The 20,156-nt window shown below is 33.9% G+C and overlaps 2 protein-coding genes across 3 annotated transcripts; both read left to right on the top strand.

The window, feature by feature from the left end:
• The first annotated feature begins 503 nt into the window (after positions 1 to 503).
• On the top strand, positions 504 to 6,774 carry LOC148610133 (jmjC domain-containing protein E-like). Of its 2 annotated transcripts, none has more exons than XM_088542236.1 (4): positions 504 to 1,801; positions 2,521 to 2,703; positions 5,935 to 6,077; positions 6,668 to 6,774. In XM_088542236.1, exons 1-4 carry the CDS (start codon positions 590 to 592, stop codon positions 6,747 to 6,749), a joined length of 1,620 nt encoding a protein of 539 aa, XP_088398362.1. In that variant the 5' UTR covers positions 504 to 589; the 3' UTR covers positions 6,750 to 6,774. The 2 variants fall into 2 exon arrangements, with proteins under 2 accessions (XP_088398362.1, XP_088398363.1); XM_088542237.1 differs by lacking the exon at positions 6,668 to 6,774 and adding an exon at positions 3,707 to 3,735 and having other exon boundaries at positions 5,935 to 6,073.
• Positions 6,775 to 7,511: 737 nt separating this feature from the next.
• Positions 7,512 to 13,051, top strand: LOC148610132 (uncharacterized). The gene is made up of 3 exons (XM_088540676.1): positions 7,512 to 8,458; positions 10,142 to 10,408; positions 12,969 to 13,051. The coding sequence occupies exons 1-3, from the start codon at positions 8,030 to 8,032 to the stop codon at positions 13,005 to 13,007; spliced, it is 735 nt and encodes a 244-aa protein (XP_088396802.1). The 5' UTR covers positions 7,512 to 8,029; the 3' UTR covers positions 13,008 to 13,051.
• Positions 13,052 to 20,156: the final 7,105 nt, after the last annotated feature.

Genomic DNA, 20,156 nt, shown 5'->3' with positions numbered 1-20,156 from the left:
TAAGGTATTTGGTACAATATATCCTGAAGACCAGGACTGTTGGTAGAAACCAGCTGTTACAATTAAATTGAATAATTATGAAGGCAGGACAATTATGCCTAAGGATCATTAGCAGTAGTCTTTTCTTGTAATTCGTTTATTAAACTCCAATACTTTTTTTGGATCTTTATCGTGAAGATTTTCTTTGTTGCAATATGGAATGTTTATAGGCTTTATATTTATTTTTTCTTGCCTTTGAGTATGTTCGTAGTAGTTTGTAATTTTGATAATTTCATTGCGCAACATGGATAGTGTCACAGTCTTGTCACACAATGTGAATGCCATAAAAATAACTTACTGGTGTTAATTTTCTATATAAAAGTAACGATGTGAGTTTCTTCCAGATTTTTTAAAATTGTTTTTCTATTCAGAAATTTGAATGTAATTGATTATTTGAAAATTTGTATCGCCTTCTCATTAAATTAATTTCCGGAAATTATCCCTCTCCGAAACGACTTTTACTTTTTAAAATTTGAGTTACCTCCCCTTTTATCAACAATGAAGTTTTACTTTCATTTTGTGGAAAAGACAAATAATTGATTTTACCGGGATGACAGCATATATTGTATGCATTACATGTTTATTCCTACAGACGGCATTTGCTTTTAGAGAGTTTTACCCTGATGAAATCACAAATACTTTGGAAAACTCCTGTGCATTGGCATTTCTCAGCGCTAACGTGTACATCCCTCACAAAATATCATCCCTACTTACTTCACTATCAAGCGTTTCCTTCCAAACAGAACCATTAGTCCAAATCGGGTTAATTAATTTTGATACGTTTAGATGGCAAGACAATCAAACCCTGAAAGGCATAAATAACGATGAACTTTATGCAAACGATTTGGTTTTATTTCCAATGGCTAAATTAGACAGAACTTGTTTACTGCCAGCAAAAATACCGCCTCCTAAAGTACACAAATATAAAGGATCACTATCTGAAAAAATTATTGTAGACTTTATCAATAATAAATGTAATACCTACAGAACTGTCAAAGGAGGTCTTAGTATTGAGGGCCTACATAGACAAGAAATCCGAGAAAATCTCTTTTCAGTCTCCAGTGTTTCATCAGTTACAGCTGCTTCTATGTTTAAATTAAAGGAGGATTATAATTCTTGTGATAACAAGAATGAAGAAAACAGTTCATGTGTTCATGATAAAATTAAGCCATCACATTTGTATCATCACAGATCTCATACTAACAGATTTATTCCAAAATGTGAAAGAATAAAAGTCCCAACTCAAAAAGATTTTTTCCATTCTTATCTTAAGTTATCAAAACCAGTAATAATAGAAAATGCAATAGAAAATTGGCCGGCCTTGATTAAGTGGTCAAATGACTTTCTGAGAAATCAGTATGGTGACAAAGATGTTCATATAAAACTCACACCAGGAGGAGACTTTGAAGGTGTGGAATCTGCAGAATTATGGGACAACTATAAATCATTTAAAATTCCAGACACAGTGAAAAAGAAACTTGAATTTCAAGATTTAGTTGTAGTACGTCCAGCATCTCTCAATATGAAATTTTCAGACCTGGTCGATTTAGTAGAGAATGTGTCAAATGGAATAGTTAAAAATGTGTCCGCATACTTGGAATACTCCTCTATACCAGAGCACCTTCCAGAATTAGAATCAGACATTGAAGAAATGACATTTATTTCAAGCCTTCTCAAAAGGCAACATCTGAATATTTGGTTTAGTGATGGCAATACACTGGGAAAACTACACTTTGATCCCTTTGACAATTTGTTGTGTCAGGTAAATTTAGAATTAGATTTTGTAACTTATGGGAAAATATTTTACATTTCCACTTTCTAATGGGAAATAATATTCTGATAACTAAGGGTAAACATTTTTGCCAAATTGCATAAAGCTAGAAGTCTAATACTGTACAAACAGTTACTGTAACAGTGAAACTTCTCACCAAGAACATGTAGCGTAAAGAGTATGTAAGTCTCGTCATGTGACTCCATGGTTTCATGAGAATGGGTCCTCGTCTCCCATTCAAATGCATGGAAATTCGTCTTTAACATAACATTGAGTTCAATATTAAAAGCAAAATATCTATTTCGTGTAAAAATACTGATAAAAAATGTAAAATATTTAGTTCTACAGATAAAAAATGTTAAGAAAATCATAAAATAGAAGATTTTGCATTATGATGTAGCGTTTCAATTTCTCAGAAGTAAACAATAAAATGCAAATTGGTCTTCAGATTTCAATATATTCTGCATCGGAAATTCCGGAAGGAAAACTAAAACTAGAACAAGACTTACAAACCCTAGTGTGATGAGATTGAGATTTGTCCTGATACTAGTTATTCAAAAAGTTTAAAAGATTGTATTTTTAAAATTTCCAAAATGAAAGTAATTTCTAGACATTTCTGAGGTAGACCAAGTAAAATTGATCTTGTAAAATGATATACAAGACAAAGATAGTTTCATATTCAATAATTGTCTGGATTCATATTTTTACAGATAAGTGGGAGAAAGCAAGTAATTTTGTTTGAACCTCATGACAACACCAAACTGTATGAAGCTCATATTCCAGAAGCAATGCTAAGTTACAATCATTCCACAAAGCAATTCAGAAGAAAACAACTGGTGGAAAGTACATCCATGGTTATGTCCCCTGTTGACCTAGCTAATGTTGATTTCCAGGTTTGAAAATTTATTTTGTTTTTCTTAAATTTTCTCTTTATTTGATTGTTTTCTATCAGAATTTAGAGAAAATTTTCTTATTCAATTGAGGACAATTTATAATTGGATTTTATTTGAATTTTAGGTAACTGAGAAATATAAGAAAACATTCATTGATCCCAATTTGTCTAATTTATCCTATAATTTTCAGTACACATTATAAACAAACTGTTTGAAAATAAGTTTAGAATGTATATTAAGCCATGTTTCAAAAAATAGGTCTTGGATAACACTTCACTGATACCTTTCATGTTTGAATTTTCATAGGTATAAATAGTGTTGTGAAAGCTGGTAGTTTATCGTGGTCTTCAAACATTATTTTTTTTGTTTAACTTAAAGAGATTAAGTAATACTTGTATCTATTTTATTGAATTTTGATTTATCAGCTATTTTAATATTTATCTCAAAACCAAGAATTTGATACCAAACAAAGTAATCCCAAAATACTTTTAGAACAAATATATATTGCTGTATCTTGTTCACATTTGTATAAATTTTATTACCAAGAATGTAATCTATATTAGTACATTGTATCAGTACTATTGTTTTATTATTTCATTTTGATTCTCAATACAGCCTTTAAAATATTTAAGGAAGCAAAGGCACATTTATTGTCCCAGAATGTTCATGTATATGTATGATTTAGTTTGTATTCTTTGCATGTAACTACATGTTTGTGTAGATCAAGGTAATCCTTACAATGTAAGCAACTTAACCATTGATTTTCTGATCAACCCAAGATTCCCTCATTACAAAAAATTCTAAAGAAGTGATCATCTATTTTTTTTGTGTTTTTAAGGAAAAAAAACAACTTTGGTTACTTCACCTGTGAATTTGATTGTAATTAATTTCAGACATACAAAAATAAACATTTTGAAAGCTTTGATGAAAGTCTATGGTTAATTTTGTAGCATTGTAATAATATGTTTTTCCATTTCATCATGTCTCCTGTATGTTGTATCAGTACAAGAAGTAGATTGCAATTATGAACTGGTAAGGAAACAATGCATGGTGTTATTTCAGGAGGAAAGCCAAAAAAAAGAAAATCTTTATAAAAAATGCTTTAGTTTTCCTTCAAGAGGGCTCATTGTCTTAATTATTAACCAACTGTGATGGTATATAATTTATCCCTTCCCTTGCATCAGTGATCTATATTGAACAGGTTTGTTATTGGTGATTGTAATGTCCAACAGCTGCCTCATAAAAATCAATTCTTGTATAGATATCGATTTGGTAATGTCTTACTCATTATGTCTCCCCTAACCTTGGAGGAGAGACGTATTGTTTTTTGTCCTGACCGTCCGTCTGTCCGTTACCCCTTTGTAAGTGTAATTCCTCGGTTTGAAGAAACTGAATGTTCCGTCAACAGAATATTTTTTTCGTTCAAAAAACATCTTCACTTAATTATAGTGCACATAATAGAACGAGAATAGGTATGGTGTATATGTCAAAGAGACAACAACTCCATGGGGATGAAAATGTCAACACAAGGCCACCAATTAATTAACGACGAAGAAACTCTCATACATGTACCATAGGGCAAACTGCAACTGGACCCAAAACACTATACACAGGTACAGTGAAAGAGTAGCCCCTATATACTCAAGTAACATCAAAATAAACCAATTTAAAAGGTGAAAACGGAACAAGTGCAGAGGCCAGAAATTCCTGACTTGGACAGGCGCAATGTCTGTATACTTCACTACAGAGAACACCATTTTCTGAATATTTTATTCAAAACAGCTTTGGTTGTCATATGAGGCAAGGTTTCCTCTGGTTGATACCTTTTTCAGTCATGCGGTTTCCTATCTAGTATAAGATTTATTTCTTTTTAAAACACATTCAATCCATATTCTACATTAATAGTTTAACCTGGGAAAAATTGCTGGATGCCGAAGTCTTTCATCTAGAAACGAACCATCTTATTTTTACAACACATGCAAACAAAGCTTGTGTGACATACATATCCACTTCAACCTCTGACGGTTTTCGTGTCTTTTATTTAAGTGGTACTTGTCCTAAACCGCGAAAGTTAATTGTATAAGAATGTTAGGCATCGTATGTATATGTACATAAAAGAAATAATTATTGCCTAATGCCTGCGACTTATGTTTATACCTATAGCGCTATTCCTCCTATGCAGCTTCGTTGGCTGTAAAAAAAATTATATAGAAAGGCGAGGCGTTGTATGTCGATGTGAGCGTCTGAAGATTACTGCAAGTGGGGAGAATTAAATTTAATGGATTAACATTATTTAAGTCCATCTGAAGTGGGAGCGGAGCGTCTGTTTGTAAGCTTGCTCAGTATTTTTAGTTGATGTAGGAGATGCAGGGTTATTCCCCTCTGACCATTATTTTGCTATGGTACAAGGTGATTGCACCAACAGTAATGCTTCGTCTTATACAGGGAAAAAAATTATCAGTGTACCCTTATGGTCTTCAAACTAAAATGGAGAGAAACGATGGAGTCTTATAAAGATGAAAAATAATATAAGCTTTATATAACAAATAAACTGACTGAAGTTGGAGATTTGTTTTCAAAAACTTAGTATCATGCTTGAGAAAATGCCTTGTGTTGAGCATAGTTACGAGAAGAAAAGGACAAGCTTAGGTTAATGCCCAGTAGTACGCATGTTACTGGAGTGGTCGTAAATGGACCAGTTTAAATCAATTGGTTCAATCCCATGAGTGAAAAATGTTGCATTTGGCTAACAGTTGTCAATCGTTTTTCTTGATAGTCAAACAAGATCATGTCTCAATAGAGGCTTGAAATTTTGAAGTAGTAGAAATAATTATCAACAGCTTACAACTAAATAAACTATGTACGTGTATATATTGACTAAAAACTTATTATAATCTCAATGCATGCTAGAGAAAGAAAGAATACTAGTAGATCCTTGTTTGAATATATTTTTATTTTATTTCATGCTTTGTTTAAACTGATTTTGCTTTACTAAATTTCAAAAATACTGAAATAATTCTTCTTACTATCATTATATCTTGTATATACTTCAGAATCTTCGAAACGCTTATTCAACTACTTACTATAGCAATACTTTAAAGCTTTTACTCTAAACTTGTTTAAACTTCTTATTTAATTTCAAAAATATATAACAATTTAATTTATTGCAAAATTAAGTTAATTTTTTTGTAGTAATTTTCTATCTTTACATTGCATTTCGAATATTTTCAGAGATTCCCAAAATTTGCTGAGACATATCCCCTAAACTGTACTATAGATGAAGGGGATGTCCTTTTTATGCCTGCATTTTGGTGGCACGAAGTCCAATCTTTTCCTAACAAAGAAAAGAAAAGAAATCTAGCAGTTAACTACTGGTATGTTTTGAATTTTTTTGTCGCCGATTAGAGATGCTAGTATGGTTCGATGTCTATGCTGGAGTTGGGCCAGTATTACCATGATTCCACGACGCTTACCCTAACGGTGCACTTGGTCCATACTCCCAGTTTAGTGGAGTCTGTGTTCATTTATTCTTCAGTTTCTGTATGATTTTTTTTTTTATTCGAGTTATTTATAGTGTTTTGTTTATTTTCTTGATTTAGTCTTGTTCCTTGTTGAAGGTTGTCTTGCTTTTATACTTTCGTCAAACTCGTCCAAAATTCGAATTAGATTTCTGAACTACATTTTAAAAATATAATTTTGGGTTAGGCTTTTCTCATATTTTGAGCACATTCCGGATCAACTGTTTAATTATATTTTAAGCAAATTGGGTTAAGGATTTTTTTTATCTTACTTTAAGCTCTTGTGGTCTATGATAATCAAATTAATATAGACACCCTAGTCATTCATTATTTTAGCTACTGGAACATGCGTCAGGCGATACCTTTGCAATTAAATATCCAAATCATACCCTCTTATGCCACTACGCAGATGATCCTAAATTTATTGGAGTTATTTTTATTTCCAGGTACGAACCATTTCTTACCAAGGAATTTCCATGCCCAACGTGTAAACTGGACATTAACCCAAAGTACAGACATCTATTATAAAATTGTAATAAAATATTGTAAATTGTCTTCTGTACTGTCAATATTCTTCATCTCAAAGCTTTTTAAACGTCCGCAAAATATTTAATAAATGGTATAATGTTGTCCTTATCGTCCGTCATCCGTAGACATTTTGGTGTCCGGACAATAACTTGACTTTAAATGAATTGTATTAAAAGGTGGCATACCGCAAAAAAAGGGGGACTGTTAGGGTTGAATCTGGTGGTAACTTGAACTGTTTAGGAATTAGGGACCAAAAAATCCCAAGAATGTTAAGCATTTGTATTATGTCAATAACAAGAGCAGTGCAAAGGAAGACATAACATTCCATTAAAACACATTATAAATAGTATTTCTCAAATACACCACGCGCTGTTATAAATACTTTTAGTGACTAGTAATTGTTTCTTTTGTGCAACTTTGTTGAAGTTAGAACCAACAACCCATCACGTTATTTTAATCATTCGACTCCGTGAATTTGAGCGTTTTCATGTAAACTGTCTATATATATAGTGGTGCCATGAAGAATGATTAAAACAGTATTTAAAATTAACAGTGTGAAGGAAAAAAAACTGAACACACTGAAAACTACAATAAAACAGGACTTCGCACGGGTAGGAAAAGACTCTTAGCAAATACCAAGCCCCGAACAGCGTCTGACGTTCGAAATTCACTGTAGACCCTGCCACCAGCCCTCTCAGAAAATGCAGAACGAACGTCTGCCCTGCGTGGACCATGAGCAAATACTAAGAGAATGCACGTGTTTGAGGTTTGCCTTCGTCTTAGTTTTAAGTTAATGACACATTGACATAAGCGGATGTATAGCATAATAATTTTTTTCGTTTCAAGATGTTAATTTATTCAGAATCATGAATTTTCTGAAGTCTAAGTTACCATCTGCAATTGACTTCTTTTATGTACAACGTTGATATACAAAAGATACCAACACGTCTTTGTGTTCCTTAAGTGAGGTCCTAATCGGGTCACATAATAAATAATCACAGAAAAAAATACCTCATAATACATGTTTGATTTTCCCTGTGTTGTGTCATATCCAAAACTTGACATTATTATATAGATAATTATTTTGTTTCAAAACGACCAGTAGAACATCGATTCTTCTAAAAATAAAAGTTCAAACTAAGAACTTCCATAACACATTTTTTTTCCTATTTGGCCTTTCGCTACTCCTTAAAAGTGCCCTCTCATACGAAATCAATTCATCCTTTTCTTATCCCATTTTTGGTGGTTGTTGTTTTGTCACTAGTCTCAAGACCAACACGATGAAGTTAACAATAATTTGTCTTCTTTTCTTCCTTCCACTGGTCGCCAATAGTGGAGACATAGTAAAAAGTTCCTTTTACAGAAAATACCTGTCTGACCAATGGAGGGAACTATTCGATTATTATGCTGAAGAATGCAAACGTGGTATAAACTCTAAGTCGGTGCTGCAATGGACAGAGGATTGTATATATGTATGCGACACCAGTGGAACTGCACGATTCCTTGATAGGCGAAGAAATCCTTACAATGTGGGTCTTGGATCCAAACACCTCCACGGCGACCCTGGCGCCACTCGGTCTTACATGGATGGTAATTTATATGCTGACGATCCCTGCCCCCCGGGCAAAGAAAAAGAATCTCTGATTGACTTTATGCATGACAGCTTTAGAGATGATAATTATGCACTAATTTGCAATGAGGACTCGAAGGTAGTATATTTATGTCAAGAGCAGGTCCAGGATTTCAGGTCAAATGAACACGAGAAATATAGTCGGCAATTGAAGAGAGTCGTGAATTTTTTTCGATTTAAGAATATAAAATTAGTGTTTTGAAGCAATCATGTTATATTTTTCGATTTATTTTCTCCCATAAAAATCCATGGTAATTTTATTATAAATTCGGTTAGAAGCAAATATAGCGGTCTAATTATACTTAATATGATTTTTTTCGTATCAAAGATGCACTATGCACCTTTTTCTTGTACCCGAAATGAGCGTTCTACCTCATAGATACTTAGCATGCACGGTCTCTATCATGTGCTATTATTCGCGCTCTAGCTTTACTTACGAGGAAGTATAATTCGGTTAACGAAAACTATATTTTATATAGCCTAGTAAGCCGAGTGTTCTAGAGCGTTGGACTTAGTGCAGGTGGTGTTGCCATAGATGTCAGAGAAGAGAAGGGGTTCGAATCCCGCTGAAGGAGCGACCAAAGTTACATTGCTAATTTTTGCAACCTCTCATCGATTCTATAGTTGGGTTGTAACTCAGACTTGATTAAATATCTTTAGTTGTAAAACCACTATTAAAAGTCCCATTACTTTCTATATTGAATTAAGCAATTTTCAAGGTCCCCATCTTTCTTAGTTTCAAGTTTGTTAAAATGAACTTTAACAGGTTTTATCATAGAGGGGACCCTTTAAAGACTCTCATAAAATTTGCAGCATACCTTTAATGACTTCTAAGAAAGAACAGTGAAGTGAGTAGACCGGTACTGAAAATACTACTTTCCTTTTGGAAATTTGACAAAGCAATGGGCTTAAGTTCTAGTCTCTAACAAATTATTCTCTACATCAGAGTTCAAAACTGTTGTATTCAGTGTGGATCTGACATGATAAGCTTTCAGATGATCACAAAAACTACAATGCAACCTACTTTGTTTTTTTACTGACTACTTTCTCTTATGTGCATGCGACTGGTTCCCCTTAATAGTGATATTGTAACCTATATAGTATTATTCTAAGGCTATAGGTGAATATCAACATTAATTCAGTGGGGAGTCGGGGTATATAGTGTTAGGGGTATCCGTCCTTCCTTCTGTTCGTTACGCAGAGGAGGGCCATTACTCACCCTACATCGCGAATAACGGAATTTGATAAAACTTTCACAGAATTTTTATTTCATATTCCCATTGTGCACATACTACTTAAGATTCCGATCTATATCAAATTTGGGGTTTTACATAGCAAAACATGAACTTTGTCATACATGAATTTTGGGACATGGGGGAGCATGTCTTATCCTTTTCTCCTCCTACGACAATAAATGGAGTTTAATGAAACTTTCACATACAAAATCTTTATTTAGTATTGAATTTGTAGACCTTTTATTCAAGATTTTGATCCAAACCGATTTGGAAGTCAAGGGTGCACATTATCAACTGTGGCATTGATATCAATTTAGTGAGCATTGCTCACAGTTTTTCTAGTTTCTCAAAGAAAAATTGTTTCCACAAGAATCCCCAATTTTATCTATGCGCCAACGACTTGTGTTGCAAAGTTCCAGTGAAATATCTAGCTTTTACTTGAACTCACAATTTGTGACAATGTCATTTTACATTCTAATGAGTTATTTTAATCTTGAACTGTCTTTGTTTGCGTTGTACGGTTTTAGGTTGAGTTCTTGTCCCTTAGATTCAGTCGTTGCCCAAGCGGAATTGAGTTCGCAGTAAAAAATCAAACAGCCTACCAACCGGAAATAGGAGGCGACTGCACATTGAAAAATACAGCTGACAATTCTACACAGGTGGCCCTGAAACATGACGAGTTTGAAAGCCACAATGTAACTGGATCGAATGATATCTGCTTCTTTCATTACTGTTGTGATGCTGTATACCATACCTTTACTGGGCACTGCAATCTCGACGATTTTTGCCAACGGGTGAATATATTTAGGCTTAGTTCTGTCGACCGATCCGCACGAGGATATCATTGCTTTGGGTAAAAAAGGGGGTCAGGGTCCAAGAATAAAGATTGAATTTGAAATGTGTACTGGGGATCTCACTATATCACGGTAGGTAATAATAAGTTCATATTGTTGCGGATAAAAGAGCAGGTCCCAGGAACAAATTGGTATACTGGGATCTCTTTGTATCACGGTAGCTAATTGTCAGCTCATAATACTCCTACAACGATAGAGGTTGGAATTCCGTTCCTCCATACCCCAATCTCTTACTTCCGAGCGCTATATTGCATAACGCTCGTTCCCACGTTTTTTGAAATCAGCAGAATTATAATAAACTTTTTACCAATTAAAACGTTTTTATAGTTTCTTTACCATAACACGGGTGAAGGGGACTACATTGAAGAAAAACAAATGACCTACCTGATGAGAAAATCCAGCAATCCTGGAAATCCTTTGTAAATACGGTTAAAATGAACTTCATATTTGGTTTTTTGCTTTTTGAGTGTGTAATTCCGGTTGATAAAATTACGGATTTTAAAATTTGCGAAACGAACATATCAAATTAACCAACGAATTGCCTTTACCAACTTTAAGTTCGTTTTGTGAAAAGTATAGTGTATTCCGTAAAATTAGTAACCTAATTCAAAATTGCTGGTCATTTGACAACTGTCTTCATTGCAAATGTTTTCTAGGTATTTAACAAATATTTAGGATTTTTATCGCTCGATTTCCGGTGGGTTAAAGTTTTATATAAATAAAAGACTTGAAATATTTTAAAACACATGTTTAGCTAATTCACATTTGCGGTGGCTTTCAATGTGTCAGATACTAGAGGTTATGATGGCATCAAGTCAGAAAATAGCTTGCCAGACACCTCTAGCATCGCTGGAGTAAGCTCATACGAGTTTGCACCGTCACTTTGCGCCCGTCGTCGTCGTATGTAAACAATTCTTCTCTTAAATTCTTAGTACTTGACAGATTTTAATTTAAATTGGCGTGAATGCTTCGTAAGGTATCATGCGTAGATATTGTGTTTGGACTTTTGCTCCATGAAAAAAAAAAGATAACCGCTATGTCTGTTTATAAAATATATGGATACAGGCACTTATTTCAATGTACATCTCTAAAACTATGTGAGATGTAGAAAAAGTAGATGTTTCGGCTTGAAAAGGTTTACAAAAGTCTCAATTGGGTCGAAAGACGACCTGTTGTCTAAGTTATTGCCATTGAAAGGTGAAAAAGAAGCTTCATTCAGTTTTAGCCAGTATCTTGAAACCCAAAATAGACCGAAAATAACTTTCTATTCGTTATCTCATGGTCTATTAAAGTCTCCGTTTGGTCAAATTTGTAGGATAGAATAATGTTTCTTGCAGGTTTTACTCGGTATCTTGAAAACCATGTAATGGGCCCTTTTATGTTACGTTGATGAGCATGCTCAATATATATTTCCGCGAGGTAGAGCTTGGGTAGAACAAACGAATTTTCCTCGCGGAAGTGTATATTGGGCATGCTGCACGCATGCTCATCGAGTCTCCTACGGTTAACACAAAAAAGGTCCATGGACAAAAAGAAACTTTTGTTTGATGAAATTTTCCTTATGATTAGCACAAATCGTGGTAGGGATATGAGTGACTTCCCCACAAAGATCAAAATATATATTGCTCGAATATAATTGCTAGTATCAAATATCCATTAGGTGGAGAAAAGGATTTCAGGCGAGCGATACATACCTTCTTAGGCCTATAGTTTTCTAGTTTTAGAAAACAAACAGGCTTGTCGAAAATTGACATCTATTTTGTCTAAAAAAACTCAAACTCCTCATATCGTTATCTTGTTTTCTAATGCAGCGTCCTTAATGCTCAGTAATTACATGCCGAAAGGTAAGGTGTGTTTTTGTGCTTAAAAAATTCCCATTGTATTACAGTAACGAAATAAAATCGCTAAAATTATACTCGTAAAAAGAAATCTTGTAAATTTGTATGAACACGTTTCAACATATATTCAGCAGACTACTTCACCTTCATTCAAATTGGCAGCAATTTACCTTTGACTTGAGAATAATTTGAAAAAATGGAAAAAAAAATCACATGAAAATCCAAGCTAAAATTGTCACTTACTCCCCTGTTCCTGGGAAAACATAACAAAAGTATGGTTTCAAAGTTACATGAGCAAAACAAATACTTAACATGCGCACTGTTCCATATCCCTTTACAGCAGCGGTATTTAGAAAAACAAGAAAAAAATGCCATCGTATACTAATAATTCAGACGCTATTCTAACAGAAGTTTTGTCTAACTATCTGTTTTACGTACTTAATAAAATTCTTACATTGAACAAAATTATTTTTTAAAGGCCACGGATTCGGTATAATGAAAAGAAGTCGAACTTCAAGAGACGAAAACAACATCCAGAAATAGATAAATGTATGCACTATAAGAGAAATTGCATTTCAAAACATCCAATACACATTGTATATATATGACTTAATGTTGATAGCATTCCAATACTTAGTCATGGCACTTTTTATTCTTTACAGAACAAGGAATACGAGGATGCTCATCCGCAAAATGATTGACGAGACTATTAGAAACATGGAACAATAAATTGTGATGAAATCTGTCTTATTAGCTTTTTTATCGAAAGAATAAAAATTTGTCCTGGTACGTTATGCATCGGATTAGACACAGTTTCTTCCAAATCATGAAATTCTGGCGTTTATTGTTCGTTTATTGAAATAATAAGGTTTTAACTGTTTCTTGATTAGTATCGCCGTTACACTCTTTTTTTCTACTTTGGTTATATGCTTAATGTTAATTAATATCCTGCCTGAAGACAAGAAATTAACCATGGTCCGTTTCTATAACGCTTTCTGTATTTGGATACAATTACCAAATATATATATGTAATACGGTTTGTCTTCAGGTTAAAATAAAGAATGAAATTCAGTGATATTCCAGTATTATTTTCATATCAGTACTTGCTATTAAAGGAGAAGCAATGATATCGACAGTGCAAAGTTCTAAATACAAGGAAAATACAACAATTGAATAAGTTCACAAATAGTTGTTGAGTTAACCTGTAATGACTTTTAGCCGTAAAACGCCTCTACTCTACGAAAAGATCAAACACACCTTAGTCATAGATTATTACTAGGTACCACGTCGGTGAAAATTAGGACGCAGTTGGGAACAGCTTATGTCACGTGAACATTTTAATTCTGTACGGTAGAGCTGGCGGAGTGGTACATAATAATTCTAGAAGCGGCTGCTATCAGAGCTACGGAGGAAACCACATGCACAATTTAATACTAAAAAAAGTAACCATAGTTGTATATGTATATTTAAACGAAAGAAAGAACAGCGAAGTTATAGAGAGTTTTTTATAAGAATACTCTAGCTTATTGACTTTTTTTTTATATTTTTGATTTCGCCTGTAGTCTTTCTGTAATCATAAATGTAACGAGTATTATCACCGAATGGTGGCTTGTTCACCATTTTAAATTCTGCATAGTTGTTTGTCTCTTGTACTGTCTTGAACATTGTTCTTTTATAATCTACGGAAAAGGTCAACGTATTTTTTCCATCAGTTTCTTTACTCAGCTATGCGCATATGTGATTGAAATCAAACAAAAGATACTTAAATTTACAAGGAAATAAGTACATTGTATATGAAACTCCTTGAGTGTTTTCAGTACACGTAAAACAATTCTGCATTTTTCCATATAGAACATAAAAATCACTCGTTATTCGAATGTAATCAGCCAACTAATTAGAAATGTTGAGAAATCAATAAAATTATTACAGTGACCTCATACTCCAAGAAGAAATTGCCGTATACGATCGTCACATAAGTTTAAGTATCAGTCCATTTAAAATTCAGGCACTGCCCAAATCAATATGATTAATGGTAAAGAAAAACTCACCGAACAAACGACGACTTTTCAATCTACATATGCTATATTTTTGTGTAACTATATTCATTTCTGTACTTTGAGAAAATCATACATTTATCTCATACTAAAATCAACCACATTAAACCAAAGTTAGAACAATAACTCTTGCAGAGTTCCAATTTCGTGTACAATCTATAACCATGAATCACCTCCTGTCTGATTTTTGTAAAGACTGCTACTTAGATATAGTCGACGAAAGAATCCATTTCAAAATGTGTCGAAATGATGAATTGTCAGAGTCGAAATAAAATTACCCAGATTTGATTCAGAAAACGATCAAGTACTGTACAATTTTACAATTGTAGTATTATAGTACAGTCAGGTTTTTCGTCCTGAACTAGGTAGTATATCATATTCTGCATAATTGTCATATGCTCCACGGATACTTACGCGAAATATGCTTCTCCTTTTACGTACCCGCTTGGGAAGATTATAAACTGCTAACTGTTCAAAAACTGTGAGCAATCATTGTAAGTGAAAATTATACTTAACCTCATGAGAATATGGGCTTTATTGTAATCACCTTTTTCGTCCGTCCGTTACACTTTTTGTAATCGATTTCTTTGCTTCTAATGGAGGGAATGCTTAGATGTTTTGTATATTGCTAATGTTAGATGATGTCTCCTTTTATCAGATTCCTTGCTGCTGTACATATTGTTTACTGTATGACTTCGTAATTTTAAGGTGAAGTATAATGGCTAAAAACCACTAATTCCACTTTCCATAGGCTTCTATGCTAATTTCACAATATTCAATGGCTTCTCTGGACTTTACCTTAACTTTAACCTGCAGAGGACTATATATCAGCATGATTCTACATATGTCAGCTCACAATCCTCAGAATGGCATGTGGGGTTAGCAGACTTGCAATGCAGTACTGGTCACCGGAAGTGAAGGGTCTATAAATAGCATGGGAAATCCCAGTGTTTTCACAAGATAGGGGTATATTTAAAAATCATTATGGAGATTAGGCTTCACATCACAAGAAGCAAAATGCACCTATAAAATGTACAAAAATGTTTTTCCTTTCAGAAACTGTTTAAATTTTTTAAATAAGATGAGAACTTTTTTCACAGCACTATGAGGAACAAGGGTAATTTCTGCGTAGGACTATTTTTGCGTACGTTCCAAATGCTCATTGGTTGAATTGGTGGTCTGTAACCTAATGGAATTATAAACAGATTTTTCAGCATATATTTGAGGGATTGCTTAGATAATTGGTATATTCCTTTTGCACGAAGACTTGTACCGTGTCTCCCTTTTCCACGTTTGACAGAAATGGTTGAGCAGGGATTTTCTTAGCACAGCTTAGCCGGCAGTTTCTTTATACATTTTATGGATGAAATTAATGTAACACATCTATAGAAAACGTTCTGGAAACAAGGAAACAAAAAAAAATAATTGCGAGGTGACAGTACGTTATTTATGACTGCAAATGTAAGAGAAGGATTGCGTAAGGAACTTTAGTTGCTAAAATCCCAATATCTTTATTCACCAGTAAATGTTTAAATGTTTTCTGAGTTATGTTGAGACGTTTCAGCAATAAGTTTATTTGTCAATGTTACTATTTGTCCTGCTTTTTTATGTGCATCTTTACTTAACACAACATAAAGTGCCTTCCTGTGGTGATACGGTAAATCTGTCTGTGTGGTCTTTAAAACAGAAATATGTGTTACAAAGGAAACCATGGATGGTAAAAACAGATTACTAAATGTAAATGTGATCAGAGACAAAAGAAAAGATAAAGAAACCTCAGATAAACACGATCTCCTGTGCAGAGAGAACATTGATTATTTCAAAGATTTACACCTCTGTTGTACTCAGTACTAAATTCAGACTTTATGCATATAAGGACAGTAAAACGGAAACAGTTTTTTTTTCTGATTTGTAATGTCTTAATGCTTATGCTTTGTTTTTTTTTTTCACATCCTGTAAAGCAGAGTATATAACCCAGCGAAGTAATACGTCGTCAATCAGGAAGCGGTTATGAGTCTGTTTGGGAGAATCATAAGGAATGACAATTGTTTTCTCAACCAAGAATTCACTTTTAAAAAAGAAAAAAATAAAGACCCTTACTCATTCCTAAAAATGAATTGTTTATCGTCAGTAGCTTTGACGGAAAGAAAGCAAACTATAAAGCATGCAAAAAATCGAGGTCACGTGATATAAGAAAAATATTCACGATTAAATTATTTTATTTATTACTTTCCAAAACATTCTCGTCTAAGAACGTTTTTCTTTTTACAAACCATCTTACAAGAAATACTGATTGGTGCACCTTCTCCAATCTGTAAGTCTTTCCCGTAAAAGGAACATGGCGCTTTGTCTATAATCTTTAAATTATCACTATTTTGTGTATCATTGTCTGTTGATAAATCTGTTCTATTGGTCGTCGTAGAATTGCTAGCAGAGTCCATTTCCATCGTCGTCAAATCGCTTTGTCTCTGCTGATAAATTCTGACACTGTTGTTGGTTTGTTTCTGTTGTTGTCTACTAATCCCGGTCAATGCTTCATCATTATTTTTATTCTTAATTACATTAGTGTCAACTGTCTTATCTCGTGTATTCTTGCTGACATAGGTTGTCAATGGTAATATAGTTTTGTTATCGCCATCATTGTTGCTACTGCTGATACTATATTCATGCTTTGAATCGTCCTTTACATCTGCATTTTCTGTATTGGTTTGAGATTTATTAGTGTTATAATTATTTGGATTGGTGTCTATATTTTCTGATTGTGGGGCCACATCTGCATTTGACTCATGTTTTGAAGTTTCGGGCAGAAGGCCATATATTTTCCCGCCAAATTTGAATCCTCTTTCCGTGAAAGCAGTTGACAAAAATTTAGTAGTTCGCGTAGTCGTAGGTGTTGTTTCCGGTGTTTTCCTTAAACGAAGCATAGCTTCCTGCAAATCGTTATCTAATTTTTCTTGTGATATCATGTTGTCGTAGTCTGTTGGTGTTTCGTCTGATGCATGCTGAGACAGAGGTTGTGGTTTTTCTAAATGACTATTGCCCACATTGTTTCCGGGGTTCATTTTACTTTGTTCGATGGAATCAAAAGGATTTCTGTGTTCTGTATCTAAGATGTTGTTCTTTTGGTTAGCAGGATATGGCGGATTATTGACTCCAATTTTACCAGCAAACTGTGATTGCGCTGGTTGATAGTATGACACCTTGGTACGCACTGTTAATACTTGGTCAGATTCACAAGAAAGACTGTAGATATCTGAGCTGGGTAATGTTATCACAACACTTTGTTGTTGACAATAACAGTACCATCTTTCATAGATGTCTCGGTTGCAAAGAATCTCAACTGTTTGAAGGTTTATAGATCTTTTCTGTTTCGAAAACGGAAGTGGAAGTTGTCCATTTTGAATGTAAGGATTACGAATTCGGTTGTTACTTGTTCCCATTCCATGCCTATCGTCGGATACATAACTCTTCAGATTTTCAAAACTACTCGAACCCAGATTTTCACTTCTTTCTGAAGAAATTTCATTAGATCTCACATGATCAATGCCATTTGATTCAATCTGACGATAATTTATATTATCTCCTTCGCCGAATGGGTTGTCATTCGTTCTATAGTCTTTTCCTATATTTCCAATCCCACCTTTTCTTTCCATTCCGAGAGAAGAAGATCCATAATACTTGTTGTTGTTCAAAATTGTTCTAGGACGCTCTTGTTTGACAAAGCGATTATAGTTTCTTCCCAAACCAGATTGCAAAGGAGTATATTTTGGAGTCTTGGCTAAAATCACCAACTCTTGGTCAATCCCGCAAATAAGATAAGCGTCAGCAGCATCTTTGGCATTATTCAATGTCAGTAAAACGCTTGGTCTATCGCAATAACACTGCCAGTCAAAGTCGATCCTTTCGCCACATCGTATACGCAGATTCGGGGATCGTTTTGGTCGTATATGAGGTCGGCGTCTTCTATGGTATCTGCTGCGTGGTCTTGTGTATGCCACTAGAAAACACGTTGTAAAAACAAGTAAAACCAACTTAGTTCTGATAATCATGTTTTAATCCATTTACACAACCGACACAATCAGAAAAAAAAAGCTTGCGTATAGCTTGCACTCCAATTTCTATATCTTATTGTGATAAGATAGCAATAAAACTGAGGTTGACTTTTTGTAAAAAAAAATCCTTTTCAATTTTGAACTCAATTACCTAATATCTTTCATCAAAAGCCGTCGCAGAATTGAAAAATTACGGATGCATATCTCAGACTGTTTACTTTTTAACAAAAATATATTCCTATATTAAGTGCGTACTGATGATCTTCAATGGAAATGTTCTTCTTATTGACTTATTTCTTTATGAAAACACTTCACAATAGACAATCTTAGGATGGGGAGAAATTGAGCCACATGTTACAAATGGATCATTGGTTATCAATATATAGACCACATCATTATCAAATGATATTGTCATATTTCTGCTTTTTCATGAATCGGGTGACGCTCGATGTTTAAAATAAGACCAGACGTGGAAATGTGTGCTTCATTTGAAATGAAATCAATGAAGCTGCGATTGTAACTACATTTAAATCAATTCGATATATACTGAATATTACATGTCAAAATATGTATCATATGCTGTATCAAACTGAGACTCCTATATGATCCCAAGGGCCACCGGTCCGCGGGGTGATATTGGTCGAGGGTTGATACAACATGTGACACAGATTTAACATGCAATGTTCATTATATAATATACATTAACCATGCTTCAAGTATGGTCTGTGAAGGGGTGCGATATAAGGTATGGCAATATAGGTCTAGTGGAGAGTTATAGGGTATACCATATAGTTCTAGAGGTGCGATATAGGGTATTTAATATAGGTCTAGGGGTATGATATAGGATATGCGATATAGGGTAGACGACATAGGGTTTTGACAAACACCCATAATGCACATACAAACAGATCTATTGTAATCTAAATATATCATATAAAAGAATAAATACAGTTAGGGTTCAGAAAAAAATATAAGGAAGAGTTACTTCGAAATACTGCGAGCAATATCTACAAATACTCGAATTGCACCAGTCGAACATCTGGCTGGGGTTTATATCCGATTAAAGAGGAGGAACACTTATGATAGATGGAAGATGTGTTTTAACGATAATATTCAAGTGGAACTGCATGTATTTTAAATAATTAAAATAAAGGTTCCAATTTCAAATAAAAAATGTTGACCAGAAAGTTGGGTCTTTTACAAGACAAGTGAAGTTAAAATGACTAGTAGAACATCTATCGCTGTGTGATAGGTCAATTTAATTCGCATTAGTACATTGAAACATGCAAGTTCAGAGGCGGGGGCGAGGGATGAACTACTTTTTGTAAGAAAATTTGGTTATTTCTATAATGCAGAAATGTTGGCAAATTATAGCCTAGAACCTCCTTTTTTCATTTCTTCTGGATTTTACCTCCCTTTTATGAATGTCTGCATCTGCCCTTTAAGTAATGTTCTTCATTTCTTGATTCCATTCTTCATCTTATTAATTTAACCGCTGGACTTTAGATTATCTTTCACTATAACAAATGTTTGGTTTTCCTTCAGGCGCAGATCTCAGGCTTTCACCGTCTGCTCTGAATTGGTAATAACAAGATTTAGCTTGAAAGTCACAGAGGAAGCACTTGGTCATTAATCTCATTATAATTTTTCGGCAACTGCTTTCAACTGTTATATAATTGTTTATAATTAATAAAGGTTGCTCAGAACCGATTTTATCATATAATTTACATTACAGTGATTCTTT

Source organism: Perna viridis, chromosome 8 (genome assembly GCF_037379345.1).
Source record: "Perna viridis isolate PV_CMFRI_1.1 ecotype Kerala chromosome 8, ASM3737934v1, whole genome shotgun sequence".
In the NCBI taxonomy this organism is placed as follows: Eukaryota; Metazoa; Mollusca; class Bivalvia; order Mytilida; family Mytilidae; genus Perna; species Perna viridis.
This window is presented reverse-complemented; position numbering and strand designations above follow the sequence as displayed.

Bases quoted from the DNA above. Each gene is read 5' to 3' on its own strand.
- LOC148610133 (XM_088542236.1), top strand. From the start codon at position 590: ATGACAGCATATATTGTATGCATTACATGTTTATTCCTACAGACGGCA. The intron at 2,704-5,934 runs GTTTGAAAATTT...GAATATTTTCAG, and splicing joins TAGCTAATGTTGATTTCCAG to AGATTCCCAAAATTTGCTGA. The intron at 6,078-6,667 runs GTATGTTTTGAA...TTTTATTTCCAG, and splicing joins AATCTAGCAGTTAACTACTG to GTACGAACCATTTCTTACCA.
- LOC148610132 (XM_088540676.1), top strand. From the start codon at position 8,030: ATGAAGTTAACAATAATTTGTCTTCTTTTCTTCCTTCCACTGGTCGCC. The intron at 8,459-10,141 runs GTAGTATATTTA...GTACGGTTTTAG, and splicing joins TTTGCAATGAGGACTCGAAG to GTTGAGTTCTTGTCCCTTAG. The intron at 10,409-12,968 runs GTGAATATATTT...TATTCTTTACAG, and splicing joins TCGACGATTTTTGCCAACGG to AACAAGGAATACGAGGATGC.